This window comes from Chlorocebus sabaeus, chromosome 1 (assembly GCF_047675955.1).
Source record: "Chlorocebus sabaeus isolate Y175 chromosome 1, mChlSab1.0.hap1, whole genome shotgun sequence".
Taxonomy (NCBI): domain Eukaryota; kingdom Metazoa; phylum Chordata; class Mammalia; order Primates; family Cercopithecidae; genus Chlorocebus; species Chlorocebus sabaeus.
The window spans coordinates 113,303,301-113,331,110 of record NC_132904.1 but is presented as its reverse complement, the minus strand read 5'-3'; the positions used below and the strand labels follow the sequence as shown (position 1 = coordinate 113,331,110).

The 27,810-nt window shown below is 42.3% G+C and overlaps 1 protein-coding gene across 5 annotated transcripts in view; it reads left to right on the top strand.

Annotated features, from left to right (window-relative positions):
• SIK3 (SIK family kinase 3) overlaps positions 1-27,810 on the top strand; it is a 266,463-nt gene that overhangs the window by 8,905 nt on the left and 229,748 nt on the right. For 4 of the 5 annotated variants that reach the window (XM_008020984.3, XM_008020983.3, XM_008020982.3 and 1 more), the window contains exon 1: positions 409-697. The exons of the other annotated variant lie outside the window; for it this stretch is intronic. In XM_008020984.3, coding sequence (XP_008019175.1) covers positions 425-697 — 273 coding nt within the window. In that variant the 5' untranslated portion in view covers positions 409-424. Of the gene's footprint in view, positions 1-408; positions 698-27,810 lie in introns of those variants that run through there. 5 annotated transcript variants of the gene reach the window in all.

The window sequence follows — 27,810 nt, the reverse complement described above, 5'->3', positions numbered from 1 at the left end:
GATCGTTGAACTGGGACAGAGGTCACAGTAGAGGTCACATTGGCGATTCGAGCGGGGGTGGGGGGTTGGCTTTGGGTCGGGCATCCTGCGCCCCCGACTCGGGAAAGGCGGCGGAGGCTTCCAGGTTGGGGGCTCACCGGAGGTTCCCACCGTTAGCTCCCGGAGGGGGGCACCCGGGAGCCAGCGCCTCAGGAACCGGGGCCCACGCGGGAAGGTCGAGCCCGCCGGTGAGGTCACGGTTGCCATGGCTCCGGGCAGTGACGCGCGTCGGCACGTGACCCGTGGTTGCCATGGCGCCGGGCGCCGGGCGGCGAAGGCGCCCCGCCTCCCCGAGTGACGTCCGCGGCCCCCCCTTTCCCGCCCCCCCTTGCCCCCTCCCCCGAGCCGGCTCCCCGCGGCCCCGGAGGTTTCACTGCACAACAAGATGGCGGCGGCGGCGGCGAGCGGAGCTGGCGGGGCTGCCGGGGCCGGGACGGGGGGAGCCGGGCCCGCTGGCCGCCTGCTGCCTCCGCCCGCGCCGGGGTCCCCAGCCGCCCCCGCTGCCGTGTCCCCAGCGGCCGGCCCGCCGCGTCCCCCAGCCCCGGCCTCCCGCGGACCCATGCCTGCCCGCATCGGCTACTACGAGATCGACCGCACCATCGGCAAGGGCAACTTCGCGGTGGTCAAGCGGGCCACGCACCTCGTCACCAAGGCCAAGGTACCGGCGCAGGGGCCGGGCGGCCCTCGGAGCGTGGCGGGGCCGGGAGAGGTCCGCGCCCCCAGCCGGGGGTCGGGGCCGCGAGCGCGGCGCGTGGTGGGAGCGTTGGGGGCCGGGAGGCGGGAGGGGGCCGGCCGCCGCGGGGCGGGCGCGGAGCTAGGGACACCTGGGACTCGAGGCGGCGGAACTCCACGCAGGGGGCCGGGGGCACAGAGCACCGACCCTGGGAGCCCAGGAGCCGGGCGCGGGGAGGGGTCCTTGGGGCTGAGGGCAGGGGGTAAAGGGGATGATTGGAAAGAAGGGGTCGGAACTCCCTGAGGGCCGGGAGACTGTAAACCCAGAAGACTCAGCAGTTAGGAAATCATAAGGGAATGAGGGCAGGGGCATTTGAAATGTGGACCCGTAGGATGGGGGAAAACAAGGGTGAAGTGGCAGACCCGGGCTTGTAAGGGGACCCAGGACGGCTGGGGCACGGACTGGGGATGTGCACGCCTGCAGGGCGCTGGGAGGTCCCAGGATCCTGGTGCCTTAAGACAGAGATAGGAATCCGCTTTTGATCATCTAAGACTGATAGATGGTGCGAAGGGAATCCCGAGGAGACACGATTAGTGGAGGAGGCAATGAGGAAAATGGGGAAATAAGGGGGAAATTGCTTTGCTTGTCCACAGGAAGGGGCCCAGGGAATGGGGGAGTGAGGTGGGGGTGGGGGGTGTCCCAGGTTTATGATGGCACTAGGTAATCAGGGGTTAAACAATTTGGGCGAGCTGATTGCTGGTTATTTTTAGTTGTTAGAGGGTCGGGAATTGTGGGCTTTGTAGAACCCAGGGTGGGCTTTCACTGGTCGGGGGGAAGCTTGTGAACCCAGACACCGGGAGATTACACGCATTGAGCCCTTAGTTCTCAAAGGGATTTGAGGCGCTATGGGAGTGAAATTGGCCAAGGTCAATTAGGAAGCTATATATGTATGCATGTAAAATTCTTTCTTTGAGGAAATATGGTAGCACTTTCATGTAGCCTTCGTTGGGAGGATTGGAATCTAAGACATTTTGGTTTTGGTGGAACCCGCAAAGCCCATTTTTACTCTAAAATTTTCTTTGCTCAATATCTTACTTGACTGAATACTTTTAATGTAGTCATTCATTATGTTTAAAACTGCAGCTTGTGTTTTCCCTCAACCTGAGGAATGAAGAACCCTTACAGCTGCTGCCGCCTCCTACCAAAGCCACATCAATTCTCCTCACCTCCTCAGCCTAGCCTCTGGTTGTCATGACCTACCTTGTTTTTGCTTTTATGGCAGTGGCTTGTTTTCTGAAGCCAGTGACTTATCTAGGCCTTCTCTCCTGATCACTTGCAACCTGAAGTTCCTTCCCCACCATCTTTCTCCCTGAGGCTACAAGGGGCCCTTCTTACCAGGGTGTCAGGGTGGGTGGCTGTGGCGAATTGATTGGTCAGTTTCACTTCCTCTGGAGGGCCCTCTTCAGCCTTTTTGTCCGTTTTTATCACAGGGCCTCAAGTCTGCAGGTCAGAGCTGAATGAGATACCAAAGTCCAGGGCTCCCTCAGACCCTGAGGGGAAGTCAGGGGAAGTCGATTGGGCCAAGACTTTGGCGTGCTCCTCACTTGCCATCCTGGCCCCTCACCGTGTTTCCAGTCTAGTTTACTATTAGCCAAGGCAAACATATTTACAAACAATATGCCTTGTTCCTTGTTTTGCTGTTTCCTTTTTTTCTCCCTATTTTCTGTGTAATCACTTTGTGCTCCTGTGGTTATTTTGCTCTGACCTCTGGGGGATGGTCTCCATGAACTTAATTGGTTGCTTGGTTTATGGTTTCACGATTTAAAGAATTTTGAATCTTCCAGCCCTTGGATACACCAAAATATTGATAAAATCTGTTACAGACAGGGTTGAATGTTTTTGTAAATGTAATTGCAAACAGTTGATTCTTGGCTTTAATATAAAAGAGACATTTCTATCTTCAGTAGTCAGCAAAGCCAGTGCCTAATTATGGCTGGTCTGCCCGCTTTCTAATTTTCATGTGTGTGTATGTGTGCGTGCGTCTGTTTTTCATAGTTTTTCTCTGAGACCTTGGTATCCTTTAGAACTGCAACATTTTAAACATTGGCTTGTTTACAAACGGGTGTCACTGTTTATGTTGGTTTTTATCTTTGATCATTTGTGGTATGCAGTTATGCAATTCCTATGTATGGAAATATTCAAAGTCTTGAATGAGACTGAAATGGCTTGGACAATGAGTTGCATGTGTGAAGGAGCCACACCAGCATTCATTTGTGTTTCTGTGGCAGTGTGCAATTTCCTAGTTACAGTTACAAGTGCTATATCTTTTGCTGCTTAAATTACTCTGACTACATGAGTGAAGCTTAATTCACAAGGAGTTGTCATGTGCTCTGGGTGAACCAGGAGCATAGTTTGGCCTGCTCCATGCTTCTCTGAATCCACTTTGGAAGGGGTTCTCAAATGCTGACAGCTTAGATGTGCCTAACAGCTGTTGACATACAGTATGATGGCCTATTAAGGTTATGGTTTGGTTATATAACCGTGGGGAAGGTGCATAGGTACTAGAAGTTGCCAAAACTGCTGCTTCAGTTAACTCAGGTTGGTTTTTTTTCTCCCCATGCACTGCAGCCTTTATCTTACTTCTGCAGAGGGGTCATTTGGAAATACAGAGTTATTTTTTTTCCCCCATCTGTTTCCAGAATGTATCATTTGTTGTTTTGTCTTTTAGAGGTGTGTGATTTCTTTTTTCCCCTTGTGGGAAATGGTCTGGGTTTTCTTATAACCATATGTAACAGTCAGACAGGTAATTCAGATGATACTTGTGTTGGCTGAAGGAGGTTAGGTAATAGGTATTTTCTGAACATCAGAAATAGTTATGATCCCCCTCCCTTTTTTTTTTTTTTTTTTTTTTTAAACACACATGACCCATTCCAAGGACTAGGAGACTAAAGTAAACCTCATTTATTGAGTAGGATACTGCACTCCATCCAGTGCTGCGTGGTTAAGCTGGCCCTTTCCCAAATTCTGTTAATTCTGAAACCTTCTAGAGTGGGATCCTGGGATGAATAAAATCAGTAGAGAAAAGTGAAGCTTTTCCTCTTTGGTTGTTGGTTACTTTTGCAGCACGGCATTCATGAGCTCAGACTTCATATTGGCAGCACTGCAGTGCTTAGAGCGGCACTGCAGAACAGTTACCAGGAGAGAATGTTCAGCTGTGACATACTTTGGTTAGTAGCTCACCCTGGCTGTCTTTGTCCTACCTGCTTTGATTTCCTTTTTTTGGAAGAGCTTTACTTAGCTTGAGGTTCTCTGGCTCTGTTTTTTTTGGTAGGAAACTATAAAGTATTATAGATATTTTTAAAAAAGAATGTTTTCTGCTCTCAAATTGCTGGTAGTCTGTTGCATGTGCCTAATTATACCTTCACTAGTTGGACGATTGGGACCAAAGAGTAGATAGATTTTGTATGCATTTTTTTTCCTTTTTAAAAATATTGGGGAAGGGTCTTACTCTGTCACCCGGGCTAGAGTGCAGTGACACTACACTGTCAGAGTTCACTGTAACCTCAAACTCCCAGGTTCAAGAGATCCTCCTGCCTCAGCTTCCTAAGTAGCTGGGACTACAGGCTTACACCACCACACCCGGTTAATTTTTAAATTTTTTTTGTAGGGATGAGGTCTCATTATGTTGCCCAGGCTGGTCTTGAACTTCTGGACTCAAGCAATCCTCCCGCTTCAGCCTCCCAAAGTGCTGGGTTTACAGGCATGAGTCTGTAACCCAAATGCTTGGCCCGTATGCATTTTTTAAAGTATGTGTGACTATAAAAGCCTTTGGTCAAATACGTTTAAACTGTGTTTCAACAATTGTATATCACTTGCCTGTTACTGGTTCGTGCTAAGAGTTCCAGCTTTGGATAAAGCAATCTGAGTTTGAATCTTTTGCTGCTTAATAGTTGGATATTCTTAGGCTATGAGAAGTTATTTAACTTCTGTGTGCTTGGGCTTCCTCATCTGTAAAATGGGATGACAATAGTACTTACCTCGCAAGTTTAGGTGTTATGAAGATTAAAGAAGATAGTGTATGCAAAGCTCTTAGAGCAGCGTGGTGCCCTAATAGCATGACATAAATGTTACATCATCATCATCATTGTTATCAGGTGTTGCAGTAACATGATAATATTGTGGACATAATAATAGTCCTCCTTTTTTTGTTTTTCACCCCTTGGTCACAGTTCATGAATGCATATGCCGTTAGTTTTGTGTAGGTAGATGCCATCCTGACGATACACTTTCATGGTAAAAAAAGTTTGCTACTATTTCAGGTGCCACTTTGAGATAGTCGGGTTTAATTCATATGGGGTACAGGCTGGCTAATCTCATGAAATCGGCATTTTAAAACAAATTTTCATTAAACTTTTTTTTTTTTTAAACAGCAACGAGACTTATCTAATGAAAACTGTGACTAACACTGGCTTTTGCTTTGGGCTGCCTTGAATTTTCAGTGTGTTTTGTGTAACTAATTTTTGTTATGTTGATGAGGGAACAGAGTTGAGTGTAGTCTTTTCTCTAGAGGTTCACTTAAATTCGGTTTAAGTGAAAAGTTTAAGAAATGTTCCTGCAAGCTTAAGGACACATTTGTCCTTGCATGCACAGGCAAAGGCCTTAGAAGGCCAAGGTCAGAATTCTTAACTTTAAATATTACACAGAGAAGACATTTTGCCCTATGACCCCATTCCAAATATTGACTAGCCAGGACACATCTGTGTGGTTTAGTGCAAACTCATTTCCATGAGGAAAACAAGTCAAAGTGGGCTAAAAGCATTATTTTCACCTCTAAAGAAGAGTTTAATGAAGCACATGAGATGATGCTTTCACCCATTAGAAAACTGAAAACAAGATTCATTGGTAAATAGGAGAGAATTATGTCAAAAAGAAATTGAAAGCAAAATTTACATTAGGTGCATTTGAGGAAGATAGCCCCATCCCTAGACAATCTAGAAGTGACTATTGAAAGATGACTATGTTCAGTTTGATACAGTGGTGATGGGGTTACTAAACATTTTTGAAATTTTGTAAAGAGCTAAGACTGATTGAGACTAGTCTCTCCAGAGTCAAAATACCAGGATTCCGCTTTCAACATCAAAGATGTTTATTTTAACATTTTGACTTTGGTGCCAGCTCCCTAGAAAGTCATAGATCTCGCTCAAGCCAGAGGTGCCCAGACTAGTTATTTCTGTGCCAGAAGTGCTGTTTTCATTTTTCAGGTTTCAATCTGGCTAATGTTTTCTAGTTCATTGCATAAAAGAGAACAAAATGGATGCTTTGAAAAGAAAAAGAAATGCTTTCTACTCACCAGAGCCACTGTAACTGCAAAACAACATCTAAGACATCTGCATAGAGATGGAACCTTTCCCTTAATCATTTATTCATTCAACACATTTATTGAATGCAAAATTTTTGTCAGGTTCCATTCTAGGGTCTGGAGTGTACCAATGAACAAGGGAGACAAAAAGCATCTGCCTTTCTGGAGCTTTCTAGTAGAAGGAGACAGACAAGAGACATGTAAAAATATTAAAAATTTCATGTAGGAATGAATACCAGGAAGAAAATAAATGGACTAGAGAATGCCTGGGGAGGGCTGCTGCCTCAGATAGAGTTATCAGGGACGACCTTTCTTTCCGAGATGATATTTGAGCTAAAACCTGAGTGATGAGAAAAAGCCAACCTGGGAAGATTTGGAAGACAGAACGTTCCTTGAAGAAAGAATGGCACGTGCAAAGGCCATGGGGCAGAGGTGAGCTTGGTTTGTCCAAAGGTTAGACACAAGGTCATGATGCCATGGTACCTTAGCAAACAAGTGGAAGGATGGGGAAGGATGAGGCCAGACATGTAGGAGGGGCCAGATCATCTGGGTCTTGTGGCCATTTTATGGAATTGGGTATGACATGGGGGTGACATCAGAGAGTATCAGACAGAACACTAATATCACCTGATTTATGTTTTTAAAACTTGGCTGGATGTGGTGGCTCACGCCTGTAATTCTAGTGCTTTGGGGGGATAAGGCAGGAGGATCACTTGAGGCCCGGAGTTCAAGATCAGCCTGGGCAACATAGTGAGATCCCATCTCTACAAAGAATTTAAAAATTGGCTGGGTGTGGTGGTGCGCACCTGTAGGCTCAGCTGCTTGGGAGGTGGAGGTGGGAGGATCACTTGATCCTGGGAATCTGAGGCTGCAGTGAACTATGGTCACACCATTGTATCTCAGCCTAGGTAACAGAGTGAAACCCTGCCTCAGGAAAACAAAGCAAAACAAAAACAGCAACTCATATAGGTTATTTTATGGTTAAGAGCAAAAATCCTTTTATGATGCTTTTCTTGGCACAAGGGAGGAGTTCAGTTTTAACAACTTACATTCTTTCTCACTGTAAAAGAATATCGACATAAATTGCACATAAATTAAGCATGATCAGCCAACAAGTATTTGTTGATTTATTGGGCATGAAAAAGACCTTAGAGAGGTTCTATTCTAGTTCTGTTTTTTCCAGAGTCTGGAAAGACAGACTTAACAGAATTTATAATCTCAGGTTTTGCCTGGGGTGGTGGCTCACGCCTGTAATCCCAGCACTTAGGGAGGCTGAGGCAGGTGGATCACCTGAGATCAGGAGTTCGAGACCAGCCTGGCTAACATGGTGAAACCCTGTTTTTACTAAAAATACAAAAAACTAGCCAGGCGTGGTGGTGCGTGCCTGTAATCCCAGCTACTTGGGAGGCTGAGGCAGGAGAATCGCTTGAACCTGGGAGGTGGAGGTTGCCGTGAGCTGAGGTTGCGCCATTGCACTCCAGCCTGGGCAATAGGAGTGAAACTCTGTCTCAAAAAAAAAAAAAAAAAAAAAAAAAACAACTCAGGGTTTTAGGGACTTTTAAAGTCATTTAGACCAATTATCCATTAGATTCATGGTTCATCTCTCTCCTCACTCCCATTTTCCTGGAGTCTTATAGCTAGATAGTGGGGGAGCTGGAGTTAGAATCCAGTTATCACTACTCCTACTTAATTCTACTCTGACTTCTCTAATCACAGAAAACATTGCCCTTGCCCTCTGAGCACTCGCTCTTTTACTGGGTAAGCAAGATACACCTATACCAATTAAAGTCTAAGATATTTATCCTTTCTATAAGACAAACCAAAAGCAAGATGTCATGATGAGAGGAAACATTTCTGAGTAGAGAGGAAAAGTAAATATTCCAACCCTGTATTTCACCTGTCCTTTGGCATTATACCACTCTGTCACCTTTGCCAGTAACCTTGAGTACCCTATGAGTCCACTGCTTTGCCTGTAAATCTGCTGGTCAGATGCCCCTTGGCATGACTGAGATATGAAGAAAATGAAAAGGGAAAGAAGTAAACACAACATGCAAAGACCATAAAAGTAGTCTGGCTTATGTAGTTTTCTCATGTCATATCTAGCCAACTCCTAGGGAATATTGGTAATTGCACATTTGTATTGCTGGGCTGGTCAGATCTACCTTTGAGGGTATGTTTCTTCAGTGGGCTCCTCACTTACTAAATCACAAACACTTTCCAGGGATGGTGACGTCTTATAACTCATTAAGAGAACTAGTCATCTAGATACATACCTTAATGACACAGGTGAGGGTCAAGAGAACCACTTATTAATATAAGGGTTCCTCTTGTTTTTTTTTCTTTTTTCGTTATCCTAAGTAAACACAGGAAGGGATTCTTCTTAATATAGTTGTGGTTGCTGGTCTGTGGGCTATGGCTGTTCTCCAGATGAATGACCTCACCTATCAGGTAGGTGAGTCCCTGGCTCCTCCTCATAGCGAGTAGCTTGGTCCTTTTCTGGGATAACAGAATAGTCATACAGTCCTGTGGATGACTGATAACATCAAGAGCGTGAAAATTATATACATTCAAATGGGCTTTTATCCTAATCTAATAAAACACTGCTAAATAAATGGCATAGGCAATGTCTTTGAGAAGTCTCAACAGTCTTGAATGAATTAGCTTGAAAGGCTTCTTTTGGATCTGTTCAGAATAGAATTGCGGAAGTGAGTACAGAACTGTTGGATGAGCCATCACTAAGTTATGTTAGGAGCATATTTGTGTTTAGCAGGTGTGTGATCCGTGGTAGACAAGGAGCCTCTGGACACTGATGGTATTTTATCTCAGACTTAGGCTTTTCAAAGGGGCAGGAATCAGATTGTGAATACTTAGCCACATTTCCCAGAAGTTGAAACGGAAAGAGAAGCAGACTCATTGCCTGTTGAAGCTTGTCTGTGTGGGCTGAGCTCATTCAGTTGGATGCTTTCGGCCAGTTATTTTAAACTAAATTTAGGTTTTGATTGGGAAGTTCTGAAAAATTATCAAATTTCTGCCTAGTTTTAGCTCCAGCACATGTTTACCAGCAGTGTACTTTACTTTTCATAGCTTCCCCCAGACGAATTGAGTGAAAATGCAGGTTAGTTACCCACATTTCTTGAGATGGAATTTTTTGGAGAATAAATTTTTTATTCCATCCATCCATCCATCCATCCATCCATCCATCCATCCATCCATCCATCCATTAAACTTGCAAAATTATCAGAAATAGAAATGGATGATATATGGTCCAAAATTCAAAAGGTACAAAGGAGCATTCAGTGAAATGAAGTCTTCCTCCTACCCCAATACCTGAGTCACACAGTTTCTTACTGTTTTTTTTTTTGAGACAGAGTCTTGCTCTGTTGCCCAGGCTGGAGTGCAGTGGCATGATCTCGGCTCACTGCAAGCTCCGCTTCCCGGTTCACGACATTCTCCTGCCTCAGCCTCCTGAGTAGCTGGGACTACAGGCGCCCACTGCCACACCCGGCTAATTTTTTGTATTTTTGTTAGAGGGGTTTCACCGTGTTAGCCAGGACGGTCTCGATGTCCTGGCCTTGTGATCCGCCCGCCTCAGCCTCCCAAAGTGCTGGGATTACAGATGTGAGCCACCGTGCCTGGCCAGTTTCTTACTCTTATAAACATTTATTAAGGGCATCTACGGATTAGTCCAAGTGCTAGATGCCATTTATTTTCTGACAGTGCGTTGACATACTTGAAATTTCCAAGCATAATTTTACTTAAAAGTTAAAAAGAAAATAGCTGGCCAGATGCAGTGGTTCATGCCTGTAATCCCAGCACTTTGGGAGGCTGAGGCAGGAGGATCACTTGAGCCCCAGAGTTGGAGACCAGCCTGGGCAACATAGTGAGACCTTATCTCTACAAATAATAATAATAAAAATAACCAGGGATGTGGTGGTGCATGCCTGTGGTCCCAGCTACTCAGGAGGCTGAGGTGGGAGCATCACTTGAGCCCAGGAGATCAAGGTTTCAGTGAGCTATGATTATGCCACTGAACTGAGCCTGGGCAACAGAGCCAGAGTGCTTCTCAAAAAAAAAAAGGACAAAAGAAGAATACCTAACCTAACTTATAGTGCTCTTTAGGATGGTACAGTGTGATAATCTAATGTAAACCCTGTGGGGGCAGGAATTTTAGTCTGTTATTCATTGCTGAATTCCTTATATTTAGTGCAATGTCTGCAGATATTCATTGAGTACATGAATATAAAGATTAAAAAGTAAGAGCTGAGTTTGTTTTTATATCCTTAACACATCTTTGACTTTTACCATTGGAATTTCCTATCTTTAGTTAAGATGTTAAAGAAAAGTAGTTTTCTACCTGTTTCTCACAAATCTCTGAGTAAGTAGATTTCACAGCCAGAAAGGCTAGTAATTGATTTTTGGCATATATCAAACTTTTCATTAGGAAGATCAGTGTATCTAAAGTAAGTCCTGCAATTTAAATTCAAATCCCTTAGTTTTTTTTTTTGAGATAGGGTCTCACTTTGTCACCTAAGGCTGGAGTGCAGTGAAGTGATCATGGCTCACTGCAACCTCCACCTCCTGGGTGGAGGTGCATGCCGCTACAGGTGCATGCCACCACGCCCAGCTAATTTTTAAAAATTTTATTTGTAGTAGAGATGGGGGTCTTGCTGTGTTGCTAGGCTGGTCTTGAACTCCTGGGCTCAAATGATCCTCCCTCTTTGGCTTCCTAAAGTGTTGGGATTACAGGTGTGAGCCATCGTGCCTGGCCAGTATCAATTTTGATGTGTGTGTACTTTACCGTAACATTGCTGTTATTTTTTGAATCTTTTTTGTAATTTTCTTTCTAGTTTTTCACTCTACAAATTTTCTGTGATAACCATTGTTGTGTACAAGTCTTTGATGTATTTCTGATTTTTTTGCTCCAGATATATTGTTGAAAGGGAAATTACTGTGCCAAAGGGAACACATGCCTGTACAGCACCTAATAATGTATATCGCCACATTGCTTTCCAGAAAGACTGCACTAGAGTTAACCTCCTGAGCAGTGTATGAGCAGGCTTGGCTCACTGCAAGCCACACTGGCTCTCTTTATTTTATCTGTCTCCCCATCTACCTTTGTTGGCTTGGGGGTGTAGGGCTTTTAAGTCTCTACTACACTTCTAAACCTAGTCCCATAGATACAGTACAAGTCAGGAGAAGGTTACATTGGCTTTGTAATCTGTCTTTCCCTGTACCAAACCTGGAAGAGGAAGGAAAAGAATAAGTGTAAGTCTAACCTTTTTTTTTTTTTTTTTTTTTTTTGAGACAGAGTCTTACTCTGTCGCCCAGGCTGGAGTGCAGTGGTGCAATCTTGGCTCACTGCAACCTCCACCTCCTGGGTTCAAGCAATTCTCTTGCCTCAGCCTCCCTAGTAGCTGGGATTACAGGCACCCCCAGCCACGCCCGGCTAATTTTTGTATTTTTAGTAGAGATGGGGTTTCACCGTGTTGGCCAGGCTGGTCTCGAACTCCTGACCTCAAGTCATTCACCCCCCCCCCCCAGCCTGAGTGTTGGGATTACAGGTGTGAGCCATCATTCCCGGCCAAGTCTAACCTTTTATTTGCTTTTTATAAATCATCATTCTCTCCTGATCTTTGATAAAGGGACAAAAACCCAAACGAGAAATTGCTGAAGAGAAGAAGAAAGGTTAATGAAAAACAGACTCTTGATCACCCAAACCATTGATTTTTTTTTGTTTGTTTGTTTTTGAGATGGAGTCTCACTCTGTGGTCCAGCCTGGAGTACAGTGGCGTGATCTTGGCTCACTGCAACCTCCACCTCTCGGGTTCAAGTGGTTCTCCTGCCCTAGCCTCCTCAGTAGCTGGAATTACAGGCACGCGCCACCAGACCTGGCTAATTTTTGTATTTTCAGTAGAGACGAGGTTTCACCGTGTTAGTCTGGCTGCTCTCCAACTCCTGACCTTGTGATCCACCCGCCTTGACATCCCAAAGTGCTGGGATTACAGGAGTGAGCCATTGCACCTGGCCTCGCCATTGATTTTTTTTTTTTTTTTGAAACGGAGTCTCACTCTGTCGCCCAGGCTGGAGTGCAGTGACGCAGTCTCTGCTTACTGCAGCCTCCGCCTCCTGGGTTCAAGAGATTCTCCTGCCTCAGCCTCCCAAGTAGCTGGGACTACAGGCATGTGCCACCACACCCAGCTAATTTTTTTTTGTATTTTTAGTAGAGACGGGGTTTTACCATGTTGACTAGGCTGGTGTCGAACTCCTACCTCATGATCCGCTCGCCTGGGCCTCCCAAAGTGCTGGGATTACAGGCGTGAGCCACTGCACCCAGCCTACCATTGATTTTTAAGTAACTATTTTTTGGTAAACCAGCGTGAGAATTTCAGAGATTTATAAAAGTTGTAAATTGCTCCTCCCTCGTTTTAATGATGAAAAGATAGTGAAAGATTGTGAGGGAGAAAGTTATGAATAAATATGTAATGCAGCAGTTCTATCATGTTTGAATTTTCTGTGTGCACTGTGCTTTATGGGTTACGAGATTTTCAAGGGTAATTGGACCATATGGGATATGGTGCTTAGTATGTTGTGGGGTTATGGCTGTGGAATTATCTGTGTTTTGGACATTTGATGTTATGTGCTTTTCTTTTATCTCCTATAGAAGCCCTCCTATACAGTAAGTTTTGGTTATGATGTGCTTAGTTAATTGAGGGGAAAAACTGATAAAGCAGGGAAATCAGAAATATACATTCATGCATTAATCTTTTTTTGTTTTTTCTTTTTTATGGAGATGGAATCTTGCTCTGTCTCCCAGGCTGAGGTGCAGTGGCATGATCTCGGCTCACTGCACACTCTGCCTCCTGGGTTCAAGCAATTCTCCTACCTCAGCCTCCTGAGTAGCTGGGACTATAGGTGCACGCCACTATGCCTGGCCAATTTTTGTATTTTTTTAGAGATGGGGTTTTGCCATGTTGGCCAGGATGGTCTCGAACTCCTGAGCTTAGGCAATCCGCCTGCCTCGGCCTCCTGAAGTGCTAGGATTACAGGCATGAGCCACTGCGCCTGGCTAATGCATTAATCTTTTAAAAAGTATGTATTATGGAAAATTTCAAACATAAGTGAAAATAGAGGGAATAATATAATGAACCCGCATCTGCCTATCGCCTAGTTTAAACAGTTGCCATCTTGTGGCCAATCTTTCTTTTATACCCTTTCCCACTTCCTCCCTTTTTTCATGGATTTTGAAGCATATCCCAGAATCCTTTCATTTCATCGGTAGATATTTTGGCATGCATCTCTAAATAGATGAGGATTCTTTAAACAAACAAACAAACAGGGCTGGGTATGGTGGTTCATGCCTGTAATCCTAGCACTTTGGGAAGTCTGGGTAGGTAGATTGCTTGAGGCCAGTTCAAAACCAGCCTGAGCAACACAGTAGTAGTGAGGCCCCATCTCTATCAAAAAATAAAAATAAATGAGCGGTGGATGGTGGTGAGTGACTGTAGTTCTAGCTACTCGGGAGGTTGAGGTGGGAGGACTGCTTGAGCCCCAGAATTCCAGATTACAGTGCAGTAAACTATGCTTGCGCCACTGCATTCCAGCCTGTGTGACAGAGACTCTGTCTCTAAAAAGGAAAGAAAGAAAGAAGGAGAGAGAAATGAGAGAAAGAAAGAAAGAAAGAAGGAAAGAAAGAAAGAAAGATTGATTAACACATAGGTTAATATCAAAATATTTTAACCTATGTTAACAAACATTAATATTTTTTGTTAATATTAAATATTAATGTTTGTTAACATAGGTTAATATTTTGTTAACCTGTTGATACAGGGCCAAGGCTTTTTCTTTGTATGCCCTAATTGGAGTTCCTTAATTTTGTTTCCATTAAATACACCTATAATTCATTATCTATAATTTCCAGTTTTGTTTACTTTTTAAAGCAGAACTTGTATTTAATGGCATTTGTGAAGCAATATTAGTACAGAATCCCTCTTGATTTTTTTGACTTCCTCTCAGTCTTTTATACTTATCTCATTCACATCTAATTTACTATGTCTTTTTAAGCATTTAATGTAGTTTTCATAGAAACGTCTCTCCTTAATTTTTCTTCAGTTTACATTCTATTTAGTTAAATTACCTAACTGTAATAATGAGCAACTGGTATAAATAGGTTTGGGGAAAAAACAATTAATTATTGGTAAGAGTATAACTTGATAATGGGAGCCTGGGCTGGGCGTGGTGGCTCACGCCTGTAATTGTAGCACTTTGGGAGGCTAAGGCGGGCGGATCACCTGAGGTCAGGAGTTCCAGACCAGCCTGGCCAAGATGATGAAACCCTGTCTCTACTAAAAATACAAAAATTAGCTGGGTGTGTTGGTGCATGCCTGTAATCCCAGCTACTCGAGAGGCCTGAGGCAGGAGAATTGTTTGAATCCGGGAGGCAGAGGTTGCAGTGAACCGAGATCCTGCCACTATACTGCAGCCTGGGCTACAGAGCGAGACTCTGTCTCAAACAAACCACAAAAAACCAAGAAACTTAATAATGGGAGCAATGGGAGCAGCAGAAGCTTCTAAGAGTAAGAGACAGCTGCTATTAGTTGGAGCCAGTTTGCATGTTGAGAGCATTGGTAGCTTTACTGAGACAAGGAAAAGCATTGATTAATTTGGCAGGTTGGTTGAGTGAAGGTGGGCTAAGAGAGCTTCTGCATTCATTTAAAATAATGAAGTCAAAGCTGTTAGAAATTTGAGGACAAGTTATTTTATAGAATCTTTTGTTATTTATAGTGTGTACTTCGAGGTGGTATTTTTGTCCACTTATGTTAGAGTTTGTATGAACTAAGCTGAATTTGTTAATGAGTCAGTGGTGAAGAAACTGGCCAAAGTCTTGTTTGAGAGGTTTATATCTGTTCACTGCTAGTGTATTGTTCTATGGAACAAGTTGACATTTTCATGTAGTAAGTTGTTTTCTGTTTCTGGCAGAAGCAATCTTGGTTCATATGCCACAAGAAACAGAACTGTTTTTATTGTGGAAGACAGGAGCGGAGCTGTGTGTTTCTTATTAGGATGAGTTGGGCACCTGCAGGATTTCTTCTCTCTTTCTGCTTCCTGCCTCCTGTTGTCTTTTCCTTCTGTTAGAATGTTCTAATATTGCATAAGCAGCGTTCCGGCAGTAGTTGAATTTTTTTCGTGCTTCATTTTTTTAAACCCTCAAAATAATGTTTTTAGTGATTGTATGTTCTTGGCTTACTTTCCATTTCTACATCAACAGGGATATTGTTTTTCTGGTCAAATGGGGTAGTTGTATTCTGGCAATGATCTTTGTGTCCAAGTCAGCTGCAGAGACAACACTTTCATATATTATACCTAAATATCTTACATGTGTATGGTAATTCTGGGAGGTAATTAAAGGTGGGGATGGTACTTTAGGATCTCTTTAAAGGATTTCACAATTCTCAGGAATAAAATAACTTGTTTGAATTGAAGCATGTTACTCATTGGCCTTTAACTATGGCAAAGGGTAGCCAGTGATTTTAGCCTCCTGCCTCTTCTGATCTCATTTTCCTCCGTCCTTTTGAGCCAGCAGCTGCATCCAGTGCCCCGCTCTAATTGAGCTCTTAGTAAAAGGGGTATTGTTACACCGAGTCACAGCTTCATATAGCAGTGAGGTTACATCAATGGTGGTTAGATTTTTAGGCCACGAATCCATTTTGGAGTCACATTAAATTTTGAAAACCAAAATTTAGTTGCATTACCTAAATTTCTCTTCCTTTTCTTATCCTGATACCAGGATAAGAATAGGTTTTCTGCTTTTCTAGCTCTTTGGGGAACCTTTTTGGCCCATCAGAGTTGGCCTGCGACAATCTAGTTAATGAACTGAGACTGGTGTGGGAATCAGGGGATGTTTCCGGTTTCAGTTTTTACTAGCCAGCAGTTTGACTTTGGGCAAATTATTTAACCTCAGGGGGCTTCCAGTTTATCTTTAATTTATAATTTTTTCAACTGCTCTATTGAGGTACATTTCACAGACCATACAGTTCACCCAATTTTTTTTAGGTGTATTCATGGAGCTCTGCAACCATCACTACAATACATTTTAGAACATTTTCATTATCCTTAAAAGAAACATTGTACCCATTAGCAGACACTGCTTATTTTCTTCAACCTCTCTTCTCAGCCGTAAGCAACCACAAATTAGTCTTTATAGATTTATGTCGTCTGGACACTTCATGTAAATAGAATTATACAATGGGTGGCCTGTTGTATTTTATTTCTTTCACTTGGCGTAATGCCTTCAAGATTCATGCATGTTCTTGCATATGTTGGAATCTCACTTTTTTTTTTTTATGGCTGAATAATGAATGTTCTGTTGCATGGATATGCCACATTTTAAAAACCAATTCGTGAATTGGTGGACATTATTTCTACTTATTGGCTATTATGAATAATATAGTCTTGAACGTCTGTGTACAAATTTTTGTGTGATCACAAAATTTTGTGTGATCACAAAAAAAGGAGTGGAATTGCTTGGTCATGTGGTGAGTCCTTGTTTAACTTTTTGGGCAACTGCCAAACTGTTTTCCAAAGTAGCTGCCCCATTTTATAGTCTTACCTGCAATGTATGAGGGTTTCTGTTTTGTCTACATCCAAAATTTATTTTCTTTTTTTTAATTTTAGCCATCCTAGTGGATGTGGAGAAGTATTTCATTGTGGTTTTGATTTACATTTCCCTAATGAACAACGGTAGTGAGCATCATTTCATGTGCCAGTTGATCATTTGTATATTTCCTTTGGAGAAATGTCTGTTCACATCCTTTGCCTGTTTTTGAATTGGATTATCTTTTTATTGTTGAGTTGTAAGAGTTCTTTATGTTTGGGATAGAAATTCCTTATCAGATACATGATTTACAAATATTTCCTGCCATTCTGTGGGTTGTCTTTTCAGTTTCTTGGTAGTGTTTTTTGCAGCACAAATGTCTTTAAGTTTGATTCTCTAGTTTCTTAATTTATATAGTTATTTTAACTCTGGAACTATTTGTTTTATTGAGATTATTTTCCTCTGTGCTGATTCTGTACTTTCTCCAATTTTCATATAGCTCTCCCTTTCGTTTTCTAGCCTCAAAGACTTTATTTTTATTTATTTATTTATTTATTTATTTATTTATTTATTTGAGACAGAGTCTCACTCTGTAGCCCAGGCTGGAGTGCAGTGGCATGATCTCGGCTCACTGCAAGCTCCACCTCCGGGGTTCATGCCATTCTCGCGCCTCAGCCTCCCGAGTAGCTGGGACTATAGGCGCCCGCCACCACACCCAGCTAATTTTTTGTAATTTTTAATAGAGACAGGGTTTGACCGTGTTAGCCAGGATGGTCTCGATCTCCTGACCTCGTTATCTGCCTGCCTTGGCCTCCCAAAGTGCTGGGATTACAGGCATGAGCCACCATGCCCGGCCTTTAACCTCAAAGACTTTAAAAATATCTGTCTATGTATCTGCCTCTCTAATACATATGTCTTACAAAATAATAAAACCTTACAAAATGTATAACAAAGAAAGTAAAAGTTCCCAGTCTCTCCAGAGAAAACATTGTTAACTATTTATAACCAGATTTTTCCCATTCACGTGGTAACATTTTGTTTAAATTAAAAAAGGGAACATACTACAATCTAGTTTGCTACTTGTTTTGTCATTTAATGTCTCCAACATTATTCCATGTCAGTACACTTTGTCCTCGTCTCAATCATTTTAATGGCTGCAGAGTATTCCATTTTATGGATATAATATAGTTTACATAGTAGCCTATTGATAGATTTTAGGGTTGTTTCTAGATTTTATTTTGTTTTTTTGAGACAGAGTTTCTCACTGTCACCCATGCTGGAGTGAAATGGCATGATCTTGGCTCACTGCAACTTCTGCCTCCCAGATTCAAGTGATTCTCCCACTTCAGCCTCCCAAGTAGCTGGGATTACAGGTGCGCGCCATCACACCCAGCTAATTTTTGTATTTTTAGTAGAGACGGGGTTTCACCATGTTGGCCTGGCTGGTCACGAACTCCTGATCTCCAGTGATCCGCCTGCCTGAGCCTCCCAAAGTGCTGAGATTACAGGTGTGAGCCCGGCCCAGATTTTATTGTTTTAATTACAAATTTTACGTAAGTTGTTTCTGTACATTTATATTTGCACACTTGTGCTAGTGTTTTTTTTCTATTCCATTTATTTGCTATTGCAGTATTTACTATTCAAAAGACATAGACTTATTTTAAAAAATATAAGAGTTTTATTTAGTGTGACCTTGAGTCAATGTCCCAAAAATTATATATTCTTTTCTATCATGATATATACAATGTTTTGATCTTCTTTTAAAGTCAGAGTTTTCATTTTCTTGGTAATCGTATAGAATAATTGACTAGAAGTGGAATGCCTGGATCAAAGGATGAGTGCTTAAAATCATGTAGATGTTTCCACGTCACCCTCCAAGTAAGGCCATGCCGGTTCACTCAGCTTGAGAGTGTATCACAGTGATTTTTCTGTTATTTTTAACCCTGGCAAATAGCCTTTTTAGGGAATTAATCTGTCAGGTGAAAAAAAGGTCATTTTAATTTGTATTTACTTATTAGTGCATTTGAGCATCATTTAATTTGTCTGTTGGTTGTCTTTCTGTTTTGTCTGCTTTTCTATTGGGCTTTTGGCTTTTTCTTATTCATCAGTTGTCATAGCTTTATTATTAGTATTAATGTCTTCTTTTTTTTTTTTTTGAGACGGAGTCTCGCTTTGTCGCCCAGGCTGGAGTGCAGTGGCCGGATCTCAGCTCACTGCAAGCTCCACCTCCTGGGTTCACGCCATTCTCCTGCCTCAGCCTCCCGAGTAGCTGGGACTACAGGCGCCCGCCACCTTGCCCGGCTAGTTTTTTCTATTTTTTAGTAGAGATGGGGTTTCACCATGTTAGCCGGGATGGTCTCGATCTCCTGACCTCGTGATCCACCCGTCTCGGCCTCCCAAAGTGCTGGGATTACAGGCTTGAGCCACCGCGCCCGGCCAGTATTAATGTCTTAAAAAAATTGAGGTGGAGTCTCACTCTTTCGCCCAGGCTGGAGTACAGTAGTGCAGTCTTGGCTCACTGCAACCTCTGCCTCCCAAGCTCAAGTGGTTCTCGTGTCTCAACCTCCCAAAGTGCTGGGATTACAGGCATGAGCTGCTGTTCCTGGCCTGTAATAGCTTTTTAATATTAGGGAAATTAGTTACCTTATAAAATATATTACTGATATTTTTCTTTGTCTTTTGACTTTGTGTGTGTGTCTAATATAAAATGAAAATGCTTTTATTTTTATAGTCGGATTTTTCTGTTTTTTTTTTTTTCTCTTTATGGCTTGGTTTTAAAAATTCTAATTATATAAAAATATTTACCCATGTTTTTTTCAACTACTTTTATGGTTTTGTTTTTAAATGTAAATCTTTGCTTCATTGAAATGCATTTTGATATAAACCAAATGAGATAGGGATGAGTTGTAGAATTTATTGGAGCTGTAAAGTTATATTTATTTTTGTGATTATTAATGGCTTCCTCCTACTTGACTGTAAGTCCCATGAGGGCCATGGATTGTGTTGTTTTTTTTCCCTTTGCTGTCATTTTCAGTGTCTAGCATAGTGCTTGCCTTGTAATAGGCCCTCCATTTATTGAATAAATGAGTCTAGGTTTTTCTCCAGGTCTCTGGCTTCTCCTGACACAATTAATTACATAACTGCTCTTTTCCTTCTTGATTTAAAAAGCAACTGTATCATTTACAAAACCCTCATAGATATTTAGGTACATTTCTGAACTCTAATCCGTTGAGTGTGCTGTCTTTTCTTGCTTTGATACTGTACAGCTTTATACAGCTTAAAGTATATTTGGGAGGCCAGCTTTAACCACTCTTAAATATATTATACACAGTTTGGGAAGCTCTATAATCTCCTTTATTAACTTTTTGCTATACCTTTGGAAACATTCATTTAACTTAACAATTAAACACTTAATCCATTCTGAAAGTCAGCCTGCAAAGCAGAAATGATTTTTGGGGTGTTATTTGGTGTGAAGAGTTTTTTTTTTTTTTTTTTTTTTTTTTAGGATATAACATACTTAATTCTGGCATGACCTCTTCAGTGTCTTTTAAAAAACTCTTATTTTATAACTTTGGGCATTTCTAGAAAAGCAGTTTTTCTCACAGTTTTCTAATTCAGAATACACAGAGGGGTAGGAAGCAGAAAAGGTATCGAGATAATTGTGTTGGCACCCCACTGATGTCAAAGCAGATTGTGGAAGAGACATTACTTAAAAGTGTTTTGCAGATTTCAGCTTAAATTAAAAATGTGACAATTTTAATTTAATTTAATTTAAAATATGATGATTCTCAGGCTGGGCATGGTGGCTCACGCCTATAATCCCAGCACTTTGGGAGGCCAAGATGGATGGATTGCCTGAGGTCAGGAGTTTGAGACCAGTCTGGCCAACATGGTGAAACCCCATCTCTACTAAAAATACAAAAAAATTAGCTGGGCCTGTAATCCCAGCTACTCTGGAGGCTGAGGCAGGAGACTTGCTTAACCAGGGAGGTGGAGGTTGCAGTGAGCCAAGATCATGCCACTGCACTACAGCCTGGGTGACAGAGCAAGACTCCGTCTCAAAACAAAAAAAAGAAAAAAAAAGTGTTTTGCAGATTTCAGTTTAGCCACCTTGATCTTCCCACCTTGTGCATGATACGTTACCTTACTGTGGCATGCAGTATTTGTCTGATTCATTGGATGTGACTTGCATTAAGTTCAGATAACATTGCTGAATAATCACTTTCTTTTTCTTTTGTGTAACCTCCTTTCTCTGTAGAACATCAGAAATTCTTAAACTCTGAAATGGAGCATTCTCTTGGGATTTTCTGTAATGTCTTTCTCATGTAGGAACCAACTTCAGGGTCTTGTGAGCATCAGAGAAGTTTAAGGCCTAAGGAACTGAGCTAATGGAACAGGGCATGCCTCATGTGATAAAATCCTTGCTTTCTTGCAGTTGGAATGTTTTTTCTAGAATACTTCCTTGATATTGTTTATTCTAAATAACTGCTAATTTACAAATGTATTTTCACGTGATTACCCATTCTGTTTTCGAAAAGCATTAACAGGAGTTTCGTGACTTTCAGACTCTCCTGAAAAAGTGAATTTTGAATTATTAAAGTAGAAAATACACACACAGGTTTGTTTGGGACCCTTAGTCTCCACCCTGGAATTAAGTGTCACTGAAAATAACTCTGGAATAAAAGGTTTTTATGTAGCAGGAATAGTTGACTTATAGGGGTTCTTCCCTTTGCACATTTTCTCTGGGTAGAAAATGAGCTTGTTTTTCTTTTAGTTGTATTAAAAATTTTTTTTCTCAATGCTAGTCTTCACTGAGAGATTTTTAGACAGTTAACTCTCCCAGCACAGCAATAAGCAGGTTGTTAGTAGATATTATCTCTTGTTGATTTGTTACCCTTGAGATTTACTGTGCTTGCAAAACACCTGTCTGTATTTGAGCTTTGCTAGGTAGTTGGCTTTTGTGTTTGAAGATTTTTTCCAAAGAAAGCAAATAGCTATTGGGAAAAGAAAGAGTCAGCAAATTTCTGTATGCTTTCATGGAAGAGATTTCCCAATTAGAAAGCTTTTGTAGGCTTAACCTTTTGCCCTAAAGTAACCCAGCATTTCATTATGTATTCCATTGAGGTTTTGGAGCTCTGTGCCAGAAAGTGAGGACCAAGGTTGAATGTGAAAGGAATATTCAGAGGATGAAGCTCATAGTCAACAAAGTGCTGCTTCATAGGCTAGGTCCAAAAATAACCTGCTTGCCATAGGGAGCGAGAATGGAGGTAGCATTAGCTGCTGTTTTGAGCAGTGTTTCATGTCCTGTCATGTCATTCCAGAATGGTTTTTTGGTTTTGTTTAGAGACAGGGTCTTGCTCTGTTGACCAGACTAGAGTGCAGTGTGGTGTGATCGTATCTCACAGTCACCTCAAACTCCTGGGCTCAAGTGATCCTCCCATCTCAGTCTCCTGAATAGCTAGGACTCCAGACACACACCATTGCACTTGGCTGGTGGTTTTATTTTTAGTGTAGACAGTGTCTTGGTTTGTTGCCTAGGCTGGTCTCAAACTGCTGTCCTGAAGCAGTTATCCTATCTTGGCCTTCCAAAGCACTGGGATTGTAGGCATGAGCAGCCACACCTGGCCTCATTCCAGAATAGTTAAAATTATGTTTAAGGCTAGGGGGATGGTCTGCATTATGCTTATTTAATCATTGGAGTTCAAATTAATGATTCGCTTGGGTCCTGTGGTGAATCTTGAGTGATTAAGAGGCAGAACTCAGTCTTTGGTTCAGAAAAGTTAGCATTGGAATGGATCCTCAACAGACCCTGAAGGTAGGAAATGTTCTGATTTAGAGAGCTCTTCCAAGGCTTGTAATAGAGCGCTGCAACAGTAAGTTTTAAGAGGATCAATAACTGGCCTGGCGCGGTGGCTCACGCCTGTAATTCCAGCACTTTAGGAGGCCAAGGTGGGTGGATCACGAGGTCTGGAGATCGAGGCCATCCTGGCTAACACGGTCAAACCCCATCTCTACTAAAAAAAAAAAAAAAAAAAAAAAATTATCTGGGCGTGGTGGCGGGCACCTGTAGTCCCATCTACTCCGGAGGCTGAGGCAGGAGAATGGTGTGAACCTGGGAGGCGGAGCTTGCAGTGATCCGAGATCGTGCCACTGCACTCCAGCCTGGGTGACAGAGCGAGATTCCTCAAAAAAAAAAAAAAAAAAAAGGATCGATAACATAGAACGCAGGCATACATAGCACGTAGACACATATAGGAAGTCAGGAAGTTTGCCTAGAAGGAATAAATTAAGTCTAGTTACTTGGTGAGATCATGGAAGGGAATGTAGTTTGTTTTAGGTGGTGGTAATTGTGAGTTTGAGGCTGGCCCAGGAAATGAGTTGTCAGATATGCTGTCATCCTCATTAATGGTTCAGCTTATTTCTCAGGTTTATAGTTGTATGAAGAGATGCTATGCCTACCCCATTTAGGGAACTATTAGGTTCAAAATTGTAAAAGCTAAAGAAGAGTGAAATACAGTGAAAAGCATCCTGTTCACACGTACCCCATGATCATCCAGATTTCTCTTCCCGGGGCAGTGGATATTATCTGTGTCTTACATGTCCTGAGATAGTTTATGTGTATAGAAGTAAATGTGAATATCTACTACTTACTTCCTCTTTTAACACAAATTATAGTAAGTAATATGCAATAGTCTGTATCTTACTTTTTTCACTCTCGTATCTAATGTAAAAAAAGCTACATGGTATTCCAGTGAAAGGATGTATTATATGTATTTTTTAGACATTTCGTTTGAGTTGTTTCTTTTTCTTTTTTTTTATTTTTTATTTTTTGAGACGGAGTCTCACTCTGTCACCCAGGCTGAAGTTCGATGGCATGATCTTGGCTCACTGCAACCTCCATCTCCCTGGTTCAAGCAATTTCCCTGCCTCAGCCCCCTGAGTAGCTGGGATTACGGGATCATGCGACCATGCCTGGCTAATATTTTTCTGTATTTTTAGTAGAGACAGGGTTTCACGATGTTGGCCAGACTGGTCTCAAACTCCTGACCTCAGGTAATCCGCCTGCCTCGGCCTCCCAAAGTGCTGGGATTGCAGGCGTGAGCCACCACACCTGGACTTGAGTTGTTTCTAAGCTTTTGCTAATAAAACAATGCTAGAGGATTTTAAAAAAATATGTTAGGGTTTTATATTGACAAGTAAATATTGTCATAATAGAAACTTGCTATACTTATAATAATAATATATCTATAGAACATGTTAATAAATGTCTATTTGAACCTTCCTGTAAGGTAAGTATAACATTTTATCCCTTCATAACCAGTAAAGTGGCAGAAGTAGAGGTAGAGCCAAGGTCTTCTGACTCCTATTTGAGTATCTGTCTACTTTACTCCGAATACATATACTGTTGTGGGGCTCTAGGGAAGTGGGGGTGGGAGAATAAGAGGAAGTAGACCTAGGTGGGGCAAGCTTGAGATAGGGATGTATCTGTCATTCTAGAAATCAGGATCCTGTTTGCCAGGAGTAAGAGGAGCTGGACGTCAGCCTGTTACAGGGACATAAAGGCACTTAGGCCCTGGCAGAGCACTATGGTTTGATTGCCATCTTGGAGTACAGTAGTATAGTAAGCCAAAGCGTGGTAGTTCTGGAGAAACTGGGGACTGTCAGAGCTCCCTAGAATAGACTGGGAGTGAAACAGCATTCACTATTTGCTAAGGAGGCTGGGCTACTTGGAAGGATAAGGTAGGAGCCCAGGAGTTCAAGGCTGCAGTGAACTATGGTTGTGCCACTGCATTCCAGCCTTGGCAACAGAGCAGGACCCTGTCTCTTAAAAATATTGGTCGAGACCATAAAACAAGAATATAGGCCATAGTGAAAACATAAAATTTTCTTAGAAGCTGTGGTAGCAAACATGTTAATGGTAAGAAGATAGCTGTAATGTTAGTCAATTTTGGCTTAAGATTGAGGACTGGGAAAGAGCCTTCTTCCTCCGGAGAAGTAGTTAAGTCATCTTACAACTGGGAGTAGAGAGACAAGGACGTGTGAAGCTGATTCATGCTTTCTTTATATAGTTAATACTATTTGGAAACCTGTGTGTAGGTCTGGTCAATAGCCTTCCATCTTAATTGCTGTATGTTAAGTGCTTCCTATGTTCAGTATACTTCATATAGTTCTTGCTAGCCCCTCAACAGCTTTTTGCGAAGTAACTGTTGTTATACCTAATTTCTATTGAGAAAACTGAGCTTCACTTAGGTAACTTGTCCAAAGTTCTTGACCTTGTAAGTGGCAGAGCTGAGATTTAGAAGTAGGTCTGTATGACTCCAGGGCTTTTGTTCTTTCCGCAATACCAGGTACTAGGCATCGAAATTGGACAGTGGAATTCTAATCACAGCTGTACATAACCAGAAAGTATGAGTATGGATGAGTGTTAGCATGTAACCAGACAATTTGTCTCTTATGGATGATTTGGGCTGAAAGAATAGAAGGAATACTAAGGAAAATGAGCATTGGAGATGTTGAGAGCTCGCAAACTCATGATGAGTGTGTATATCATTTAAGTAATGCACTTGCTGTGCATATGTATAGCCTTAAGATAAAATTTCCAGTGCTCCCTTCTCTCATTAGATTTTTCTTTCTAAAGTCCTTCTATATAGAGATTATATAGCTGCCACTGAAGACTGTAGCTGGTAGTAGCCAGGACCTGGAACTTTTTGTCAAGAGGGTGTTATCTGGAGGACCCATGTATTCTGAGATCACCATAATCATGAATTCTTCTCCCACTGTAAAGTTTGAGGAGGTAAGAATCTCCTTGACTTAGCAAATTTGGGCTTATAAATGCTGGATCCAGCTAGACTTCATTGACCTCAATCCTTTAGCATTATCTTGCGCAATACTGATGTATACTTTTTGGATAATACCTTTGATCTACTTTCAACGACCATTGTAGGGAATTGTTAGTATGAGAGGTTGACATTTTGGTTAAATAATCACTTGGAAACTGTGACTCAGCATTAGTCACTGGCTTTCTGCTGGGTTACATTCTCTTGTCTCTTGCCTTAATTGTGGTAAGCCTCAGCCATTTGATTACACAACTACCAAAGAGGATGACCTTAGTGATAACCCAATCACATTTTCCGATAGTAAAAATATTAGGGACAAAAGCATTCATATGTATTAGCAAGTGGTATGGGTATTCCTCTGAAGAAGTGTTAGCACATTTTTCCAGGTTTGCCCGATAATGTTAAAAGATGAATAGCCATCTTAGTAAAAATAACTGTTTACACTTTTAGTCAGTATTTTTTTTTTTTTTTTTGAGACTGAGTCTCGCTCTGCGGCCCAGGCTGGAGTGCAGTGGCCGGATCTCAGCTCACTGCAAGCTCCGCCTCCTGGGTTCACGCCATTCTCCTGCCTCAGCCTCCCGAGTAGCTGGGACTACAGGCGCCCACCACCTCGCCTGGCTAATTTTTTTTTTGTATTTTTTAGTAGAGATGGGGTTTGACCGTGTTAGCCAGGATGGTCTCAATCTCCTGACCTTGTGATCCGCCTGCCTTGGCCTCCCAGAGTGCTGGGATTACAGGCTTGAGCCACCGCGTCTGGCCTAGTTAGTATTTTTTTTTTTTTTTTTTTTTTTTTGAGGCGGAGTCTTGCTCTGTCGCCCAGGCTGGAGTGCAGTGGCACTATCTCGGCTCACTGCAAGCTCCGCCTCCTGGATTCACGCCATTCTCCTGCCTCAGCCTCCCGAGTAGCTGGGACTACAGGCGCCTGCCACCACGCCCGGCTAATTTTTTTCTATTTTTAGTAGAGATGGGGTTTCACCGTGTTAGCCAGGATGGTCTCGATCTCCTGACCTCGTGATCCACCCATCTCGGCCTCCCAAAGTGCTGGGATTACAGGCTTGAGCCACCGCGCCCGGCCTAGTATTTTTTAAAAGTGGAAATGTAACATGCCTTTTGGACACAGTCATTTTAATTTATTTTATTTTTATTTTTATTTTTATTTTTGAGATGGAGTTTCGCTCTTGTCCAGGCTGGAGTGCAATGGCATGATCTTGGCTCACTGCAACCTCTGCCTCTCTGGTTCAAGCGATTCTCCTACCTTAGCCTCCCCAGTAACAGGGATTACAGGCACCTGCCACCATGCCTGGCTAATTTTTGTATTTTTTGTAGAGAGGGGGTTTTGCCATGTTGGCCAGGCTGGTCTCAAACTCCTAACCTCCGGTGATCCGCCCACCTTGGCCTCCCAAAGTGCTGGGATTACAGGTGTGAGCCACCACGCCTGGCTGTGGACATAGTCATTTTAGTATTTGAGATTAAATACTAAACCTCATTTGGCAAACTTTAAAACCATCAATGATTTGAGTTAATTCTACCTGTTTTATCTTATTTTTCACCAGTGTGTGTTTCCTCACTGCCTCATTATATTGCCACATTTAATCTTTGATTAAAACAGACAAACACAACTCTTGGCTGGGTGTGGTGGCTCACACTAGTAATCCTGGTATTTTGGGAGGCTGAGGTGGGAGGATTCCTTGAGTTCTAGACCAGCCTGGCAACATAGGGAGATTCTGTCTCTCCTGAAAAAAACAAAACAAAACAAAACCAAAAAAACAATTAACCAAGCATGGTGGCACACATCTGCAGTCCCAGCTACTCAAGAGGCAAGGTGAGAGGATTGCCTGAGCCTGGGAGGTTGAGGCTGCAGTGAACTGTGATCACACCACTGCATTCCAGCCTGGGGGACACAGCAAGACCCTGTCTTACAAAACAAAACAAAACAAAACAAAACAAAACAACAACTCTTTTGGAATTTCTATTTTCCCCTCCCTTCTTCTACCCCTTTTTCCTTCTATTTATCCTTCTGTTTCATCTGCAAATATTTGAGTGTCACTGTGTTCTAGGCACTGTGCCAGACATTGGGATGCATTGCTAAGCAAGAGAGAGAGGCATGGTCTCTGTCCTTACGGACTTGCCGTCTATCCTAGTGTTACTTGTCTAGTCTGCCCTGCCTTCAAGGCTCAGCGGGAGCCTGATCTTCATGTAGTCCTTTGACTTCTTTGGCTCTTGCAGACCCATCCCTTTGACCTATGCTACTTTAAATCTAATTCATACAATTTAGCATTTATTGGTATAATGTCTCATACTGTGGGCTAAT